This window comes from Plecotus auritus (genome assembly GCF_963455305.1).
Source record: "Plecotus auritus genome assembly, chromosome: 5".
Taxonomy (NCBI): domain Eukaryota; kingdom Metazoa; phylum Chordata; class Mammalia; order Chiroptera; family Vespertilionidae; genus Plecotus; species Plecotus auritus.
The window spans coordinates 161329539-161348622 of record NC_137776.1 but is presented as its reverse complement, the minus strand read 5'-3'; the positions used below and the strand labels follow the sequence as shown (position 1 = coordinate 161348622).

Sequence of the window (19084 nt, the reverse complement as noted above, 5' to 3'; positions counted from 1 at the left end):
ACCATTGGAAAACACAGATATTTACATTACGGTTCATAACAGTAGCAAAATTAGTTATGAAGTAGCAACGAAAATAATTTTATGGTTGGGGGTCACCACAACATGAGGAACTGTATTAAAGGGTCGCGGCATTAGAAAGGTTGAGAACCACTGATACACACTGTGGCAAACCAGACTAATTCAGGGGAAGGAGAGGTTTATACTGTAGGTTAGTTGTCCGCATTTCCCTCTCCCCATCCTCCATGCCATCTGTAGCTGTGTCTCTGAATTCAAGTAAACAGAAGCCTGCTTGCTTTCCTTTAATGCAAAATGCAAGATACTTTCTTGGTAATAATAGATGCATAGTAATAATACGTGTGTTCTTTTTTTAAGTTTTAAAATCATGATAAAACTTCTGTCATCTTCCTTTATCTGCCCCTGCACAGTCCATTAGCCTTTAACCTAGTCTTGTTTATTTACTACTATTTCCATTTACTTTGTTAGAATACTATTCTAGGTTGGTTGCTGCGATTTCAGTTATTTCTCCAGTTCTATAATGGTACCTTACTTTAGGGACCAGATAAGTAACTGAAAGGTTGCCTCAACATTGATACCTCTATATAGTGGATCATATTTTAAAGGCATCAGTGTGGAGTATTTAAACAAATTGGGTTATGAATAATTTATAAAGCACAACAAATGTTTGCCCACAACCATCTTGAGTGTAAAGAAAATGACTGACACGACACTGCCCTAAGTTTGTGCGGATTCTGATTCACTTGTAAACAGTGCCTCAGGGGCGTGTGCACTTGAGCAGTTCTGTCAGTCCTCTGGACGTTCAGATGCCACTGTTTTGATTGACACCGGAGAAGATTTGTGTCTTCTTCGAAGGATAAGATTTTATGGGAATGCAGATAATATTACTCTGCCCTCTGGAGAGAAACTGTATTAGTCAAATATGAAGAAAAATGACTCATAAAAAACCGACACACAGCTCAGCAAAAGGTCAGGCTTCTCTGTCTAAATCTAACTACACATCACCATTTATTCATTCAACCCACAAATCTTCACTGTGGGTCTCTTATTTTCTGGGCACCGTTAACTTGGAATTTTACTATAAAAGATACCATCTCTGGCTTCTAAATAGTCCAGGAAGGAGAGAGCTGGGTAAGCTAATGATGACTATGCCATGTGATAAATGATGGGGGGATGTATGGGGTGTGGTGGACCAACCATTAAAAGTAAGGGAGGTAATACACCTTGAGGGTGAGGCAAGTCAGGAATGTTTACCTGGAGAGAGGGCCGGAGCACAGCCTTGAAAGAGGACTGGGAGTGGGTGATGTAAAAAGGGCGGTGAAGAGAAAATGACCTGCCTGTGGATGTGGAGACAACAGAGCCGGAGCGCTTGTATAATTCCAAATGTGTTTGAATGGCTTCCAAGATAAAAGAAAACTAAGATGTACTTAGACACTTGAATAAACAGGACAAGATGACACCACTGTTGTGTCAAAGGAGATAAGCGTGAGGGCTAGAATACATAGAGATGTAACAGTCTGCTCTGATGGATCTGGCATAATCTGGAAAGGGAGGCAAGAGATGGGATATCAGAACTCTGCAGGATCATCCAGGACACAGGCAGAAAGGAAAAAGAATATTACTAACATTGTGAATTTCATATTTTGAAATGCTGGATTATCAATTCTCTTTTTTTTTTTTTTTCCCCTGAAAATAATAAAGACTTCCCAAGGCCCCTGCTGTCTCTCTGGGTCTGTGGACTGACTTAGAAAACATAATGATGATCTTTGGAGGTTCTTCCCTAAAAGCTTTTGGTGTGATGTGCAAGAGTTTTAAAGAAAATAATGCCTAAATAATGCTATCAGAGTGAACATATATGAACAGTAAATAATTTCAGAAAATTCATTTGATTTGACTTGATTCTTTTTAGCTAAAATATTAGTCATTAATGTTACAGTGCTCTCAAGACATGATGTGATTGCATATGATTGTCACAGTGGAGAAGAAAAAGTAATGAATTCTTAAATTAGTGCACTCTTCTTACCTCTGTTATAAAGGGCAATTACTTGTGGCTTAAGGACCAGAGAGAGAGATTAGAGTGTATAAGTTGGGCAAAGCCTGAATCTTTCCTTTAAAATTCAGGAGATAAAATTAAACACAAGCAGCTATTCCTGAATATTAAATTTTAGCCATATTCACTAAAGACCATAATGAAGGCAGACCACCTCAATTAGTAAGCAAATGATTAACCTTTCTAATGGAAGGAGAAATGCCTCTTACTCACTGCCTAATTCATGGCATTCCATAAACTGTACAGGAGTCTGGGTGAGGTGAGCTTTCAGGCCCCTTTCAAACAAAAGGCTAAAAGCCTAAGTGCACTAATTGGCTTTTGGTGAATCATTCCAAATTTAATATTTCTGCCCCGTCTGATGGATTATTGCTCGATTATTGAAGGGGTATGGGCAGTGATTTGACAGGTGAGTTCACCGCAGGGCCAGATGCCATCCAAATCTTAAATCGGAAAACTAGCCAGGTAGGTCTTTTTTGATTTCCTCATCAGGGACAATGCTCACATAGACCTTCCTGAAAGAACACAGGCCTGTTCATGCAGAATTCATTGTGCTGGGCCTGAGGTCACCCAAACTGCTAAAGAGCCTTTGAGTTTGATCACTAATTCATAAGAAAGTACTGCCTCTGTGACCAGAAACTTTAAAACTAAAATTAACATTTCCAATGCTTTCTTACTTTGAACCAGGATTTGAAAAGTACAAAGGATTAATTATGTTAATGTGTGCCTAGTAATGCAAGTGAAATAAAATGTCATTGCAGCAAAGCTTAATCGTAATTAGTGGATCACAAGTTTTGAGATAAGGTGGTAATATGGAAATTTACTGAGACACTGTTTAATGGCATGCTAAGACTATTTCCAAAATGAATATGTGCTGCCAAAGTGACCACATAATACTATTTCTAGTGTTAAACTGATTCATGGCAAATATCAAGCAATGAATGGGAGTCAGTAAATTTTTTTTACATTTCCAAATGAAATGATAAGCCATTATGCAATTAAAATGACTTTACAATTATGAAGTTAATCTGAGGTGCTAAACTAGTACATATAAAAGCCATATTACATCACAAGTAGTTGGTTGAACCATGGTTTAAATGTATAAGGTATCTACTTGTATCAATTTAAAAAATGGCCTATGGAATTGAGGAAAAAAATTTGTGTCAACTATGGTGTTAGTTCTAAAGGGCATTTAAAAAAGAAATCATCAGCATTTAGCTGAGTTTTCATTCTTAGTGTAATAAAGCAAATTAGCATGTGACATAAGCCATCTCTTAATAATGGTTTTAAGCTGTATTGACATAATCAAATTTCCATAGGAAATTTAACTTGCATGCTAGACAGTTTAATTATCTGGTGCACATTTCAATAGTTTCTGGCCCTATTGTGAACTCACTTGTCAAAAATTTAAAAATATCTTTAAAGAAAATATTCCAGAGTTTGTCACCAAGAGTGTCTATGACAGTAATTTGAATAAGTTTTCATTATCTGCAAAATCATCTGCTTGCTGATACGTATAAATGTGTTGGTTCATTCAAGTGTTACTTTGACACCAAACCTGGATTGGTGATATAGGACCTGAAATCATTCTTAAGCCAACATCTTTATTCCAAAAGTTCTGAAACTGTAACAAATAATATTGTCCTCCTTAATATGAAGATGAAAAAGTTGACTTAGAATTTGGAAGTTATATCTAACTTTAATATTCTACTCCAGAAATGCCTCTTTTACCTTTATCTAGGCTACTGACCCTGCCGCCCCCTCCTGTCCAGGAAACAGATATTCACATGCATTGTGTCTTTCATTTTTATAGTGCTGTCTACTTCATAAAGCACTTTCACATGTATAACATCATGTGGTCCCAACATTGCCCTGAAGTAGGTGGTTGACTATTCACTATTCCCTTGTCACAGTTGAAGAAATGGATATCAAGTGTCCCAGAACAGTCCTGAATTCCAGTCCAGTCCACAGCCTCCTCAATACTGCTAAAGCTGACCCATTTTGCTTATAGGATGGTCTTGATGTGTTTTACTCTCATTTTAGACAAAATTTTGATATGAGATCTATACTCTTTCTCTAGCTTAAAGTCTATTAAAAGGAGCTGCAAGGAGTTGATAAGAGCAGGCACGCTGACACAATGAAAAGGGACGGAGAGCAGAGAACCTGACCCCATGGCAGGAGAGAGAGACAATACACTTTCTAAAGAGGCTCGAGAGCTCCAGCGTCAGCGGAAGCTCAGCTCCACTTGGTTCAACACGGAAAACAGCTGCCTCCCTGTTCCTGGCACACGGTCCTGCAGCCAGGCACAGTGACTGGTATTGGCGTCAGAATGCTGTGGGCATCGGGGAAGGATCAATTATGCCAGCTCACAGAAGTGTGATCATTTTATTAACATCAACATCAACAACAACAACAATAATAATAATAATAATAAGCTAATATGTACCAAGTACTAGATGTCATGTATGTGATGAAGCCTCCATGGTTGTCAGATTCTGCCTTCTTCCAGCCTTGTCCTACTTTCCCAACCGCCCATGGTCACTTGACCGCCAAGTGCAGACTTGGCCTTGCCCCAGTATCCAGTGCTTGTCCAAAATGTAGGCAAGAAGGTTGTGAAGATATTTGCCTCATAATCTAAAACTCAAAAACAAAACCACTAATTCTTTTAGTCTGACTCAAATTTCAGACCCTATTTCTTGTCATAGTCTATTGCCTTATACCTACACTATCCCCCAATACGTGTTCTTGTGCTGATAATAGTACCTCTGGATTGAAACTCCATGAAAGAAAGGACCACATTGGTCTTATTCACCACTTTGGCCTCAGTAGTTAGTATCTAATGCCTGGCCCAAAATACGTACTCAAAATAAGGATTCAACTCTGTTAAATAAATTGAATGTATCAGTCTAGCCTTTATACTTCAGTTCTCTCAATAATATTAATGTTCTTAATATTATTGTCTTTATCACTATCATCACCATCATCATTATAAGATACCACTTACTACTTACTCTGTGCAGATGCTTTATATACTTTGTTATTTAATCCTCACAAACCTTGCAAGGCAGCTACTGTCATTTTCATTGTAGAGAAGAGGAAAATGAAGCTCCGTGAGGCAAAATGATTTTCACAGAGCCTGCCACACACAACTGGTAAATGGCAGAACCATAAAATCAAAGATCTGAGTCTACCTAGAGCCACCATGCTCCCTCCTGTGGCCTCCCATGGGAACTGCAGTGACTTTCTGAACGCCAGACCAAGGTTTTGGACCTTGTTCCTTGCTGGTAGTTTTTCCTGATGTCAAATGCCCACATTTCCAATAACTACCTGTTCCTGCTTCACCCTTTCCTGTGTTGGGGCATTTTGCCTGAGCTGACTCTCTCCTAAGCACAGTATGACTACATATCTTCTGTAGCCACACCCCTTGATCAAAGTTCTCTGTTTCCCAAGTACTGTATACCAGTGATAGTTTTCATCCCCAGAGGTTGCACCTGGGTAGGTATATCTTGTATGAGTGGGCTGGGAGAATAGGGCTCGGAGAAGAGTGGCAACCAAAGGCTTTCAAAGATACCAAGGGTCAGCCAAGAGAAAGTATCACCATCCAGAACAAAAGGCAGAAGGGGGGTGGAATACAGATAAACGAGTTGAGTATTAATAATTAGATGGGCCCGGCTGGCATGGCTCAGTAGTTGAGCATCGACCTATGAACCAGGAGGTCACGGTCAGGGTACATGCCCAGGTTGTGGGCTCAATCCCGAGTAGAGGGCATGCAGGGCATGCAGGAGGCAGCCGATCCATGATTCTCTCTCATCATTGATGTTTCTCTCTCTCTCCCTCTCCCTTCCTCTCTGAAATCAATAAAATATATTTTTTAAAAATAACAATAATTAGATGGAATTAGAATGGTAAGAATGCATGATCAAAAGCACAGTGCAGGAAGCTTGAGTGATTGCCACAACTTTTGGAAATAGGGCCCGGGGAAAGAAGGCTTGAGTTGGTTCAAAGGGAACCGCATGCATGCTTCTACTGTTTCTTCTGCCTGAAGACATGCATCTCAGTATCCATGGCCTGGCTGGTAATAGGCTTTCAACACATGTTTTGTTGAATGAGTAAATCAGCCATTTCTTTTTTTTTTTTTTTTTTTTTTAAGATAGTGTTAGGCACGCCAACACTCGCTAAGACTGGGTCAGTCTACCACTGTTTGCTCTATTCCAGGAGGTCAAACCAGCCTCCCCAATATTGTGCAGTGAAATAGACCACACCTAGCATGAGTGGCAATATTATGCCAAGTGTACCATGCAACCAGAGTGCTACCTTCTAAAGCATCCATTCTATTTTACTACTCTGTTATGTATTGTTTTATAAATATGCTAGAGGCCCAGAGCACGAATTCGTGCACCAGTAGGGTCCCTTGGCCTGGCCTGCGGGCTCGGGCCGAAACTGGCTCTCCGACATCCCCTAAGGGGTCCCAGATTGCGAGAGGATGCAGGCCAGGCCGAGGGACCCCACCAGTGCATAATCGGGGCCGGGGAGGGACATGGGCTGTTGGCCAGCTGAGGAGGGACCACGGGAGGGCTCCAGGGTGTGTCCAGTCTGTCTCACTCAGTCCCTATTGGCCAGACCCCAGCAGCAAGCTAACCTACCGGTCCGAGCGTCTGCCCCCCGATGGTCAGTGCACATCATAGCAAGCGGTTGAGCGGCCTTAGCATATCATTAGTATATTATGCTTTGATTGGTTGAACAGCCGACCAGTCGACCAGACACTTAGCATATTAGGCTTTTATTATATAGGATCACTCAAAATCCTGAGGGATATGTCCTGAGATCTTTGTTGACACCCCCATACATATTGGTTGGACACCATTATGGATGATAGTTTCAACCACGAAATTCAGTAGCATCTAAATGAAAAATTGAGTTTTTCCAAATTTTCTTATTCTACCAAACACAAAACAGATGCCATTAATTATGCAACTGAATTTCTTTGTTAAATTGCTGTTAATGAAGAAATTCAACTCTTTTGATTTCACAAAATTTGCTACAAATGGGAGAGTGGGATGAAGAAAACGGCTGGGAAGCCAGGTGCATGCTGGGCAGCAGACTGGGCCCCCTGACTGCTTCGCATATGCCAGCCACACAAGGCATGCCATTCTAACCCATGCCAGGACACATCCTAAAAGTGACTTGATCCATGGGCCTTTAGGATTCCTTGTAAATAATTGGAACTATAAATATTAAGTCTACAAATGCCAAGGCTTTCACTCACATGCTCATATCAAATGGAGGGAGCAGCACAGAGGACTCGCCGAAAGCACAGGCTTTCAAGTCCTATAAATTTGGGTTTGGGATCCAGGCTCCCTTTCTTAGTAACTGCAACCTTGGGAAAATTATTCTTTCTGAGCCTCATTTTGGTCATCTGTTAAAGGAGGCCGATCACTGCAGTCACCTCTTGAGGCCATTGTTCGGATAAAATAAGGCAATATACATAAAGCACTAGGGACATCAGTAGCTAGTATTAGCTTTTCATTTGTATTATTATTAGATTATAATTTCTGGGCAAGGTCCATGCATTATGTTTGCCTGTATCCTTAATGCAGCCCTAAAACTAGTTAATTTCTTTAAAGGCCTGGGTTTCTAAAGGAATAAGCTTTACTTTTCAGAAAAAAATGATTTCTATATCACATAAGTCAAATGAGGTGTGAGATGAGAAACAGAAAACTTCCTGCGGCCTCTTTGGCTGAGCAGAAGCTATAGCAGCATAGAAAGTCGGGTCTGGGCTCCTTAAACACTTTAGCAACAGCAGACTTATGAAAGGAATGGGATTTCGTCTCTGTTAAAAGGAGTGGAAATATTATGTTCACTTGAGCTTTCTGAGTTTTGGCCTAGAAGGCAAAACTGAATAGGTTTGCTTGCCAGGAAAGAGCTAAGAAAATTTCATCTTTTCTCCACTCTTACAGCAAACCTGGTTTCATTACCTCTTTTCTTCTGCCAAGGGAATATCTCAAAGCTCTCTGGCAAGCTCTTCACTGCAGCCAATCCTGTTTTTGAAACTTACTGATCCAAAAAATAGCTTAATCTGTACTCTCAGGGACAACAAAGATTGATGGGGGATCTCCAGCAGTTGGCACCAAAAATTCCTTGACTTATAAAGTGACGCTTTATTCCTTGACTTATAAAATTCCAGACTTATAAAGAACTGGAAAGAGGCTTGGGGTGGGGGTGGGGTTTGGTGGGGGGGACGGGTGGTACTCTGCTGTAAACATAATATCTGCCAAATGAATGGTCTCCCCCAGCCTGAGACAGAGTGGCTATTTTCCTGGTAAAGAGTTTGTGTAATTGGTATTTGTAAAAGACACCTATTTCAGGGACCATTGTTTGAAAAGAGACAAGAGAAAGGAAAAAGAACAATAGCAAAGAGAAAAGCTGTCCCGCAGTCAGTCACTTTAGCAAGCACTTCCAACGCCACGACTTAACTCAAGCAGATTGTAGCAGCCACCATCACTGACCCTCACTGTGCCTGGCACTTTCCATGTGTTTATCTCCTTCTCATATTTAATTCTCAAAGTGAATTCATCTCGTTTTGAAGATGAAGAATTTTACTCCAAAATACTGAATGACTTGTAAAAGACCACAGAGCTCCTAAATGATGCAACCGGAATAAAGTCTCAGTTAGAGAATGCCTGTATAGTAAGACACTTGCATCCACCTACCCCTACTAATCATAATTATTGAACTTTTCCTAGAACAGTCTTCCACCTTTCCCAGTTTTTTCCTGAAAATTAAATCTTACTCCTTTAAAAGCCCAGGCCTATAAAGAAATTAAAGGTTTGCATTAAGGAATCAGGCAAACATAATACATGGACCTTGCCCAGAAATTATAATCTATACTAATAAAAGAGTAAGATACAAATTGACCATACCTTCGCGACACCCACCAGCCAATCAGGAGTGAGTATGCAAATTAACCCAACAAAGATGGTGGGTTAATTTGCATACGCAGGTGCCGAGTGGCTGGGGGTGGGGCGGGACACAGGCATTCTGCACTGCCCCAGCCACTCCGGGCCTCTGGGCAGTGTGGAAAGGCGGAAAGGCGGCTCCTGCTGGAGTGAAGGCGGTGCCAGCAGCCAGAGGAAGGAAGGCCCATTCTTGCACGAATCATCATGCATTGGGCCTCTAGTCTAATAATAATACAAATTAAAAGCTCATAATAGCTACCGATGTCCCTAGTGCTTTATGCATGTTGCCTTATTTTATCCTCACAATGGCCTCAGGAGGTGACTGTAATGATCAGCCTCCTTGAACAGATGACCAAAATGAGGCTCAGAAAGAATAATTTTCCCAAGGTTGCAGTTACTAAGAAAGGGAGCCTGGATCCCAAACCCAAATTTATAGTACTTGAAAGCCTGTGCTTTCAGCCAGTCCTCTGTACTGCTCCCTCCATTTGGTATGAGCATGTGAATGAAAGCCTTGGCATTTGTAGACTTAACATTTGCAGACTTAATAAAGGCCCATGGGTCAAGTCACTTTAAGATGTGTCCTGACATAGGTTAGAATGGCATGCCTGTGTGGCTGGCATATGGGAGCAATGAGGGGGCCCAGCCTTCTGGGCCAGCCTGCATCTGGCAAGAAGAGAACATTTTCATCCCTGTCTCCATTAGAGCTTGCTCCTCACATACTGTTTAATGAATCCCTTCATGGAAAAGTGTATGATGGGCCTTTGTTGCAACTGGGGACAAAAATACCAGATCTAGAAGTTCTGCTAGGAATCGTCTTCTTCTCAGTCTTTCGGGGAAGAGATTATGATCATAGCCCAGGACTTGAAGCCAAGAAAAAAAGAATCCTGTTTGACAAATACTCTCACGTTGAATAAGAATTGTGCTAGAAGAAGTGGTTGAGATATATTCCTAAGTATTGTCCTAAAGAAGCTTCCAATCTGGTGTGATAGATAAACACATAACCAAATAGCTACACTATGGTGTGAAGAGTTCTGTAATAAAGGGTTGAACATGACACAGACATGAGATGATTAATTCTGTTGGTCAGCAGTCAGAGGAACCATCAAACAAAAACCCAGTTGACCACTGCCAGAAATCAACAGGGCAAAAATATTGTGAGAGAAAAGATAAAAGATTAGTAGCAGCAGCAACAGAAACAGTCATAAACACTACATAAACTAGTTTCTGGAAATCTGCATGGAAAAGCTGAGTTTTAATCAGTACAAATGCATTTCCAGGTGGCAAGACCAGGATGTCATATTTGTGTAGGCATGGAAATGCTCGGTCTGACACAAGAGAAATACACTGTCCACTGTGACTTGTCTTGGTGTGCATATTTGGAGTGTTGGAGGTTAAAGACTAGGAATGGCCTCCTAAGCCATACTATTGATTTTGAAATATGTCCTATGGGTGATTCAGAGATTGTGGTGCAGAAGAATGATATGGTTATATTCATGTTTTAGAAAGAAAACTGGCAATAGAATAGGGAGCTGAAGCCAAGAAAACAAGAAAACAGTTGGGAATAGTTTGTTTCTGCCAGCTAAATATGGAGCTTGCATTCCCGTGCTCTTTGCTTCTAGAAGAGGGTTAAGGCAAAGGAAGAAATAAAAAGGAAGAAGGAAAGAAAAAAAGCTGAAAGAGGAGGACAGAAAAAACTCGCTGGAGCAATTTATATGAATCAGTAGTAGGAGTAAGGAAGCAAAACTTTCATTCCTCTTATCTCAAGATCTCCCAGGGCTTCCCCAGCCTGCAAACCAGGAACTACCTTCTGGATACTGTCTCCTGGTTTTTGACACCTTTCTTTTTTTTTGCCTCTCATATCTAATTTGTCATTAGATTTTAATTTTAAAAAGCACACACACACACACTTTTCCCACCCCCTTTCTATCATTGCCAGCACTGGCTTCCAGTTTAACAGCACTTAATCAAGATCCTAGAGGGCTCAGTTCCTCTCCCCTCCATGGAATGCAGCCTATAGCTGATCCCCTAAATGCTCTGCTTTTATCATTACAAGCCCTGCCCACAGCTTAATTTGGAAGGACAATCAAATTCTCGAAATAAGTTCTAAGATTCCATTCTACCTATTGTGTTCATTTACTGCCTTTGGCCATAGTTTGTCTCCCATAAATCCCTTTGGAATCCTCCTTATTCTACACATATCAAATTTTATATATATATATATATATATATATATATATATATATATATATATATATTTGATTTTTTACAGAGAGGAAGGGAGAGGGATAGAGAGTTAGAAACATCGATGAGAGAGAAACATCCATCAGCTGCCTCCTGCACACTCCCCACCAGGTATGTGCCCGCAACCAAGGTACATGCCTTGGACCGGAGTCGAACCTGGGACCCTTCAGTCCCGCAGGCCGACAATCTATCCACTGAGCCAAACCGGTTAGGGCCAAATCTTATTTCTTATAACATTTTTTTTGGTGGGTAAGGAAAGGCCATACTTCCTTTTGTTCAAGGGCTTGAAACTTTAATGATAAAGTCCTCCTCATTTCTCTACTGATATTATTGACTTGAATGTTGGACAGTTTCTCAGAAATAGTTCAATAGTCTAATAGCTCCCAATGGGAACATACTTAGTTCAATGCGACCAATATTATTGTGCACCTAATACGTCTAAGGCTTTGTGCTAAACATTCTCAGGATGTCAATATGAAAGGATAAATGTGTTAAATGTCTGCTCTTGGGAAGAACACTTTAATAAGTTTATTCATTAGAGGACTATTTCCACTTATTTGATTAGTAATTTGTGACTTTTCAAATAAGATATGCTTCCTTCATGGAATTGGTGAGTTCCATAAGTAGATGAAATTGTGATGGAAGCTATATAAACACACATTTCACATTTCACAGCAAGAATCCATTCTCAGTAGATACATAAATGCAAGCAAGCCTTCAATATTGAACTTAATCTTAGTGTATGTATTGTTAATTATGCCATATGTCTTATTCTGATCAGTCTGCTAGAATGCAGACTGGGTAGCTTGTAAATAACTGAAATGCATTTCTCAGCTCTGGAGGCTGGAAGTTTAAGATCACAGTGCCAGCATGGTTGGGTGAGGGCCATCTCTTTGGTCACAGGCAGCCAACATCTCACTGGATCCTCACATGGAGGCAGGGGAAAGGAAGGTCTCTCGAGCTTCTCAGGCCTTAATATCACTCATGTGGGTTCTGTTCTCATGACCTAATCACTTTCCTGGGCATTAGTATTTCAACATATGAACTTGGGGGGAACACAAACATTCAGACCATAGCACCATGAATATTAGAAGTGCCTTCTTCAGCAGCTAAAAGTCTCAGGAACTATGATGCATCCATTTCCCATACCATCCTATATAATAAAACCCTAATATGCCATCCTATATAATAAAACCCTAATATGCCATCCTATATAATAAAACCCTAATATGCCATCCTATATAATAAAACCCTAATATGCCAATCAACCAAACGCCAGAAGAACCGGTTGCTATGACATGCACTGACCACCACGGGGAAGACGCTCAATGCAGGAACTGCCCCCTGGTGGTCAGTATGCTCCCACAGGGGGAGCACTGCTCAGCCAGAAGCTGGGCTCAGGGCTGGTAAGCGTAGCAGTGGTGGCGGGAGCCTCTCCCACCTCTGCTGCAGGCAGACATTCCCCAAGGGGTCCCGGACTGCGAGAGGGAGCAGGCTGGGCTGAGGGACTCCCCCTTCCCCTCCTGCCAGTTCACAAATGTCGTGCACCTGGCCTCTAGTCCTTATATAAGTACCTGCTATTAATTTTAAAGGGAACCAAATGTAATTTTTTCAACTATTTCACCTGAGAGGAAAATTTAACAAACAGGTTAGTAACAGTAATAATTAGAAACGGGATGCATAAAGGGCACAGTCTGGAAGGAAGTAGACAGGCCTGATAAAAATTAAAGACCAAATGTACATATGGTTGTGTCACCCCAGTAGTTACACTAAGAACCATCTGATAATCTTAGCAAAAATTATAAGGAAATCAGTTGTAAGGAATCAATAATTCCATTAGATAGGAAACATAGTTTTCTAAATTATAGGAATTTTATCCCAGATGTGCATTTAAATATTACAGGGGAAAATATGAGGATTAAGCCTCACTAGAAAGCAAAAGTACCCTATGTTATAATCCTTGGCCAGTACTTTCTAATTGTTCTTTTTCATATCTTTAAATACAGAATCCCCTTCACCTACAGCTGAGTTTAGAAAATTCATTAAGTTCTGATGCTGATGTCACTGTCTCAATCCTGACCATGAACAACTGGTACAATTTTAGCTTGTTGCTGTGCCAGGAAGACTGGAACATCACCGACTTCCTCCTCCTTACCCAGGATAATGCCAAGTTCCACCTCGGGTCTATCATCAACATCACTGCAAACCTCTCCTCCACCGAGGACCTCCTAAGCTTCCTGCAGGTCCAGCTAGAGAGCATTAAGAACAGCACGCCCACAATGGTGATGTTCGGCTGCCACATGGACAGTATCCGGCGGATTTTCGAGATAACTACCCAGTTTTGGGTAATGCCCTCTGAGCTTCGTTGGGTGCTGGGGGACTCACAGAACGTTGACGAACTGAGGACAGAAGGTCTTCCCTTAGGGCTCATCGCTCATGGGAAAAAAACACAGTCGGTCTTTGAGTACTATGTGCAAGATGCCATGGAATTGGTCGCAAGAGCTGTAGCCTCAGCCACCATGATCCAGCCAGAACTTGCTCTCATTCCCAGCACAATGAACTGCATGGATGTGGAAACTGCAAACCTCACTTCAGGACAATATCTGTCAAGGTAGGAAGCAAGGCCTGGGTTACATCCCCATTCACAGGGCTGAGACAAGGAAGTAAAATTTCCCTGTCTGTCTCCTTTGCAAAAATCTTGATTCTGAGAAACTTCAAGCTCTAATAATATTTCTGATTACATGAGGCTAGTATTTCATGATCTGTCATCTGGAATTTGATCTGTAGACTTTTAGCATATGGTGTGTAGTGGGGAACACTCAGTCCTACTTTTGAACCCTGGCGTAGTCCCTTACTAGCTGTATGTCCTTGGCAAGTTATTTAACAACTCTGGGCCTCAGTTTGCTAATTAATTAATAATATTGAATAGCTTGATATAATAATAAACATACCTTGAAATTATATATGAAAAGTACCTAACATGATGCTCAGCTCATAGAAATGCACAAAAATGTTTCTATCCCTGCCCACACTTTCCCCTAGCAACAGACCTGGACAAACATTTAGTCAAGCAGGAAATAGACTTTTCTCTCCTCCCAGGTGCTTGAAACAGTATGCGTAGGGGTTATAGGCATAGAACCTGGAACCAGGCTCTGAACTTGAATTTGGCTCTGTCACTTGTGTGACTTGGTCAAGTTACCTTACTTCTCTGAGCCCTGGTTTCCTGTTATATATTCACTAATGTAATCAGTAGATCCTACTATCCATGGAGACATTGTGATAGATACATAGGTAGGTAGGTACGTACATACATACATACATACATACATACATACATAGAAAGAGAACAAACTAAGAGTTCCTACAAGAGTATTACACACACACACACAGACACACACACACACACACACACACACACACACATATATATATATATATATATATATATATATATATATATATATTTTTTTTAATTTAGGTATATTTCCTCTCTAGTCCCTCAGTCTGGCTCAGGAGCTAAAATGAAAAAGCCCATTTAAATGAAACAATAACCCATTTTATAGAAATGGTTTTCATGATCCCCCAAAAGGAGAGTATCCTTAAAGGTTATTTTATAAGGGCCCAGATTTTTTTCTGAAGAGGATCACCTATGATCAGAGAAGACAAATCATAGTGCTACTGGTCTTTCAGAGGAAAAGGCTTAGCTCTAGGCTTGAAGCCATTTTGAGGCAATCCTAGTAGAACACGGCCTCTGACCATATTGAGAAACACAAGACAACCTCATAGTGTCTTCCCTTTTAGAAAGATATGATGATTTAATGAAAGGTCAGGAGGGCCTAAGCATTTTACATTTAATTTTACACATGTGGATTGAGCACCTAGTATGTGCAAGGCAACATGCTAAATGCCATATATATGGCAGAGTTTTAAGTACAAGCTATATACTTCCTAAAGAAGATTGTTAATAAAATGAAAAAATTATTTATTAGGAACCTTTTAATGGTAAAATTAGGTGTTCTACCATAATCTGATCTTTTCATTTTTCTCATATTGTATTTGAAATTCCACAAGATAAATTCTATGAATATTTTTATTTTATAGATTATGTCCAGATTTAATCTACTATTTTTGAACTAGGTACATAAGCGAGGCTCAGCATTTTATCTAGAATAAGAAACATTCACCCTCATAGCAAAAATATAAGCAACGTTTTTATTTATAATTCAGAATAGTCATTATTTTGAAAGGACAATTGCAAATAGCAGACAGGAAAAGCCACTTGTGAAAACTACATTAAGTTATTTAGCATCTTTCTGTCTCGTGTACAAGGGAGAGCCCAAGAAAAATGATTCTGTTTGGATCCTAAAAATGTTTAAAAACTACAGGGAGAAATATTTATTGACATGGGTTATAACATATCGCTTAAGGGGTTATTTTATCAAGATCATACTGATCTTTCTGGCTTCTCCAGATTTAATTTATATGTGAGTTATATCTCCTTCCATAAGGATCCCATGGCACTTTGTACATGAAATTTTGTGCAAATCATCACTGTTTGCCTGTGTTTGACTTGTGAGCCAAAATATGAATTTTATTAAGTGGAAATATTACCAAGCTTAGTTTAATACCTAGCATATAGCAATCACTTAATAAGCATTTATTGAAATTGATGCAGAAAGAAGGACCCCTGGCCAGTTTTTCTCAGTGGTTAGAGTATTGGCCCTTGGACCAAAGGACCATGGATTCGATTCCCGGTCAAGGGCACCTACCTGAATGGCAGGTTCAATCCCTGGCCCCAACCAGGGTTTGTGCAGGAGGCAACGAATCGATGTATCTCTCTCACATTGATGTTTCTCTTTCTCTTCCCTTCCCTCCTTCTCTTTCAGTTTCTCTAAAAATTAATGGGGGGAAAATATCCTCAGGTGAGGATTAACAATACATAAATAAATAAACAAACAAACAAACAAATAAATAAATTGAAGGAAAATACATTTTCTATTATGTTTACATCCTACGTCAAATGTAGCTGTAGAAGAAAAACAAGTGGTTGATAGATATACAACATTTTGTCTAAATTAAAAATAGTTGTTTTTTAACTTACCTAGATACCATCTAGTTTTCTTCTGTTACTTTTTTTTAAATAAAATGTTAGGTTAGTGAATAATCTTTGTTCTTGTGGCTATTTCCATAAACTATAAAAGCTCTAAAAGAAGATTGTAAGGTTTGGAGCCCGACTGCAATTCAAATGTGATAGGATCATGACAATATTCTCACCTCCATGGATGTGTTTGAGAATGAGCTCAGAGAACTTCAGGAAATATGCCCAGGACTTCCTAAACTCCTTGGGAATACCATCAAAGAGAAAGTTTCAAGGTGATCAGGAAAGGTCAAGGGAAGTGGGCAAAACCCTGGATAAAGTCTGCCTTGAGCTATAAAACATCTGTGGATTTTTCATCATTCTTTCTTATGTCGCCGAAATCAGTCTTTTCTAAAGTCACATCTGCATGCAGTAATTTTCTTAATTGTTCCCAAATTTTGTGACGTTGACCCCGCTTCCTAGCTGCGTAATGAAAGCCATGAGGATAATGAGCCAGGAAGAGCAAGTGTCAGAGTTACGAAGCTTTCATTTCTCACGCAGTCATTTTCAGTTTGGGCTGACAGAATTGTTAACATTTTTAAATGTTAATGAAATCACCAAAAGCATGGCTTTTCCAGCATAGCCTTTTTAGACTAGAAAAATCACTTCTCGTGGCGGACTACATAGATATAATTACAGGTCTAAAGGATTTTCCTCTTCCTGGGTCTCCACAGGCCAGAGCAAATGTCCATCACAACTAACTGTAGATAAAACCACTTAAGGGGGGGGTGGGGGAGAGGGGCGTATTCTTAACATGATCTTTAACAATTTATTTGCAAGTTGTTTTCTTTAATGTTAATAATTTAAAGCAATGAAATCAGATACATTATTTGGTATGGTTTCATAAATATGTATGCATGGATGTTTGGGGCAGCCAATGAGTATTTGCTGAACTAGGGTGAGGTAGACAAAATAAAGACTTGCCTGCTGCCATTTTGGAGCTGACAGCCTAGTGCATGAGGTTGAAAAGTAACTAAATGGTTATAAAACAAAGGACACGTGATTCTTAAAAATAGAGGTATGTTAAGATACACAGAGGAGGAAGTAATTAACTCTTCTCTGAGGTTTGGTGATGAAGGAGAAACACTGTTTGGAGCAAATTCACAGACGATGCAAAATCACCGAGACCCGAAAGAGAAATTGAGTACAGTTGGAGCATACATTGCATATGAAGAGGATTTGATGTGATTTTGGAAAAGCAGTTAATTTGATAGCATGCCACACAGGGCTTTTACACCAAGCTAAGGAATTTGAATTTTATATGCATACTGGATATTACTTGAAAAGCAGAACATTAGCCATGACATATTATAAAATCATAATCCTGTAACAAATTAATCAAATGCGGTAATACAGCATGAAAACCTTGCAAGTCATTTTAAAAAACTATTAGGATATAAATTTCTGTATATCTGAAAATTGGTTTTAACCTGGCCCATATTTATTGCTTTGTTGCGTTCTAAACACAAGACTCTGTTGAAAATGAATAGGATTTGGGGGATTTACCTGCTGTTCCTAAGATTAGGATTTGCCCATGTTTACCTGAAAACCTGGGTCCTAATGAATCTATTATACCTGGGTTACGCAGAGCCTGGTCAAAGGCAATTAAACTCTAAGAATTCCAAGAGTCTCCACACTGATACACACCTTGTTCCCCTTGGTCTAAGAAGCCCCTGATCCTTTGGCTAATTAATCATAGTCCTGATAGTTATTCTAGTTTCTATGTAGAACATGGAATCTTGCCTTTTTAAAAAACATTTTTATTATTATTGATTTCAGAGAGAGGAAGGGAAAGGGAAGAGAGAGAGAGAGAAAAACATCAGTGATGAGAGAGTATCATTTATTGGCTGCCTCCTGCACTCCCCCCTACCCGGGTATGTGCCCCGACTGGGAATTGAACCGTGACCTCCTTGTTCATGGGTTGATGTTCAACCAGTGAGCCATACCAGCCGGGCTTGCCTCCTTCTCCTACAGTTCAGTTCTGTATTAACTAGGTAATAATTAACTTATTCATTCACAAACGTTTGTTGAAGCTTACATATATGAGGCTAGGCCCTTGGCTAATGCAGGAGACACAAAGAATAGAAGACAGAGACTCTGCTGTCAGGAAACTTACAACCTTCTTTTTTTATTTTCCAACCAGGAGAGGATATGCTCCTCCTATTATCTATAACTTTTATTCTTTTTTCCCCCACCTAACTGCTTAGTGATTATTCTTCCTTGGGACAACACCCACTCTATAGTGATTATCCTTTGGCCTTAGCTGGCATTGTTAGGCCCCCTCCACAGTTGTCCTTAAAAAAATGGCCCAACATACTAGAGACTCTTTCTCCTCCAAGCTATGTTCATTTTTATGCGTATATGGTCAAGCAGTACCAAGATTCACTGGCTTTTCATTAATAATCAATGTTGCTTTGTTTATTGATTCTGCACATACTATTCAGAACCTATTATGTGCCAGGTATTGTGAGGCACTAAGAAGCTCCAGAAAGAAAAAAGACTAAAACAAATACCCATTCCGAAACCACAAGGGTATAAATCGATGATGGTCCCCATTTTATTCCCGGATATTAGGAGAGTTCCAGGAGAACCTGAGGCTGCTTAATGTGATTCTAATTGGGGGTATTTCCATCCACCTTTACAATCATTTGCTGGCATTGTGACCCTGCCGAAATGGTCTAATCTCTG

General features: G+C 40.0%; 1 protein-coding gene across 2 annotated transcripts in view; it reads left to right on the top strand.

Annotated features, from left to right (window-relative positions):
- The window catches only part of GRIN3A (glutamate ionotropic receptor NMDA type subunit 3A), a 149882-nt gene that overhangs the window by 41569 nt on the left and 89229 nt on the right, over window positions 1–19084 (top strand). For both annotated transcript variants that reach the window (XM_080669905.1, XM_080669906.1), the window contains exon 2: window positions 13266–13870. In XM_080669905.1, coding sequence (XP_080526031.1) covers window positions 13266–13870 — 605 coding nt within the window. The remainder of the gene's footprint in view (window positions 1–13265; window positions 13871–19084) is intronic.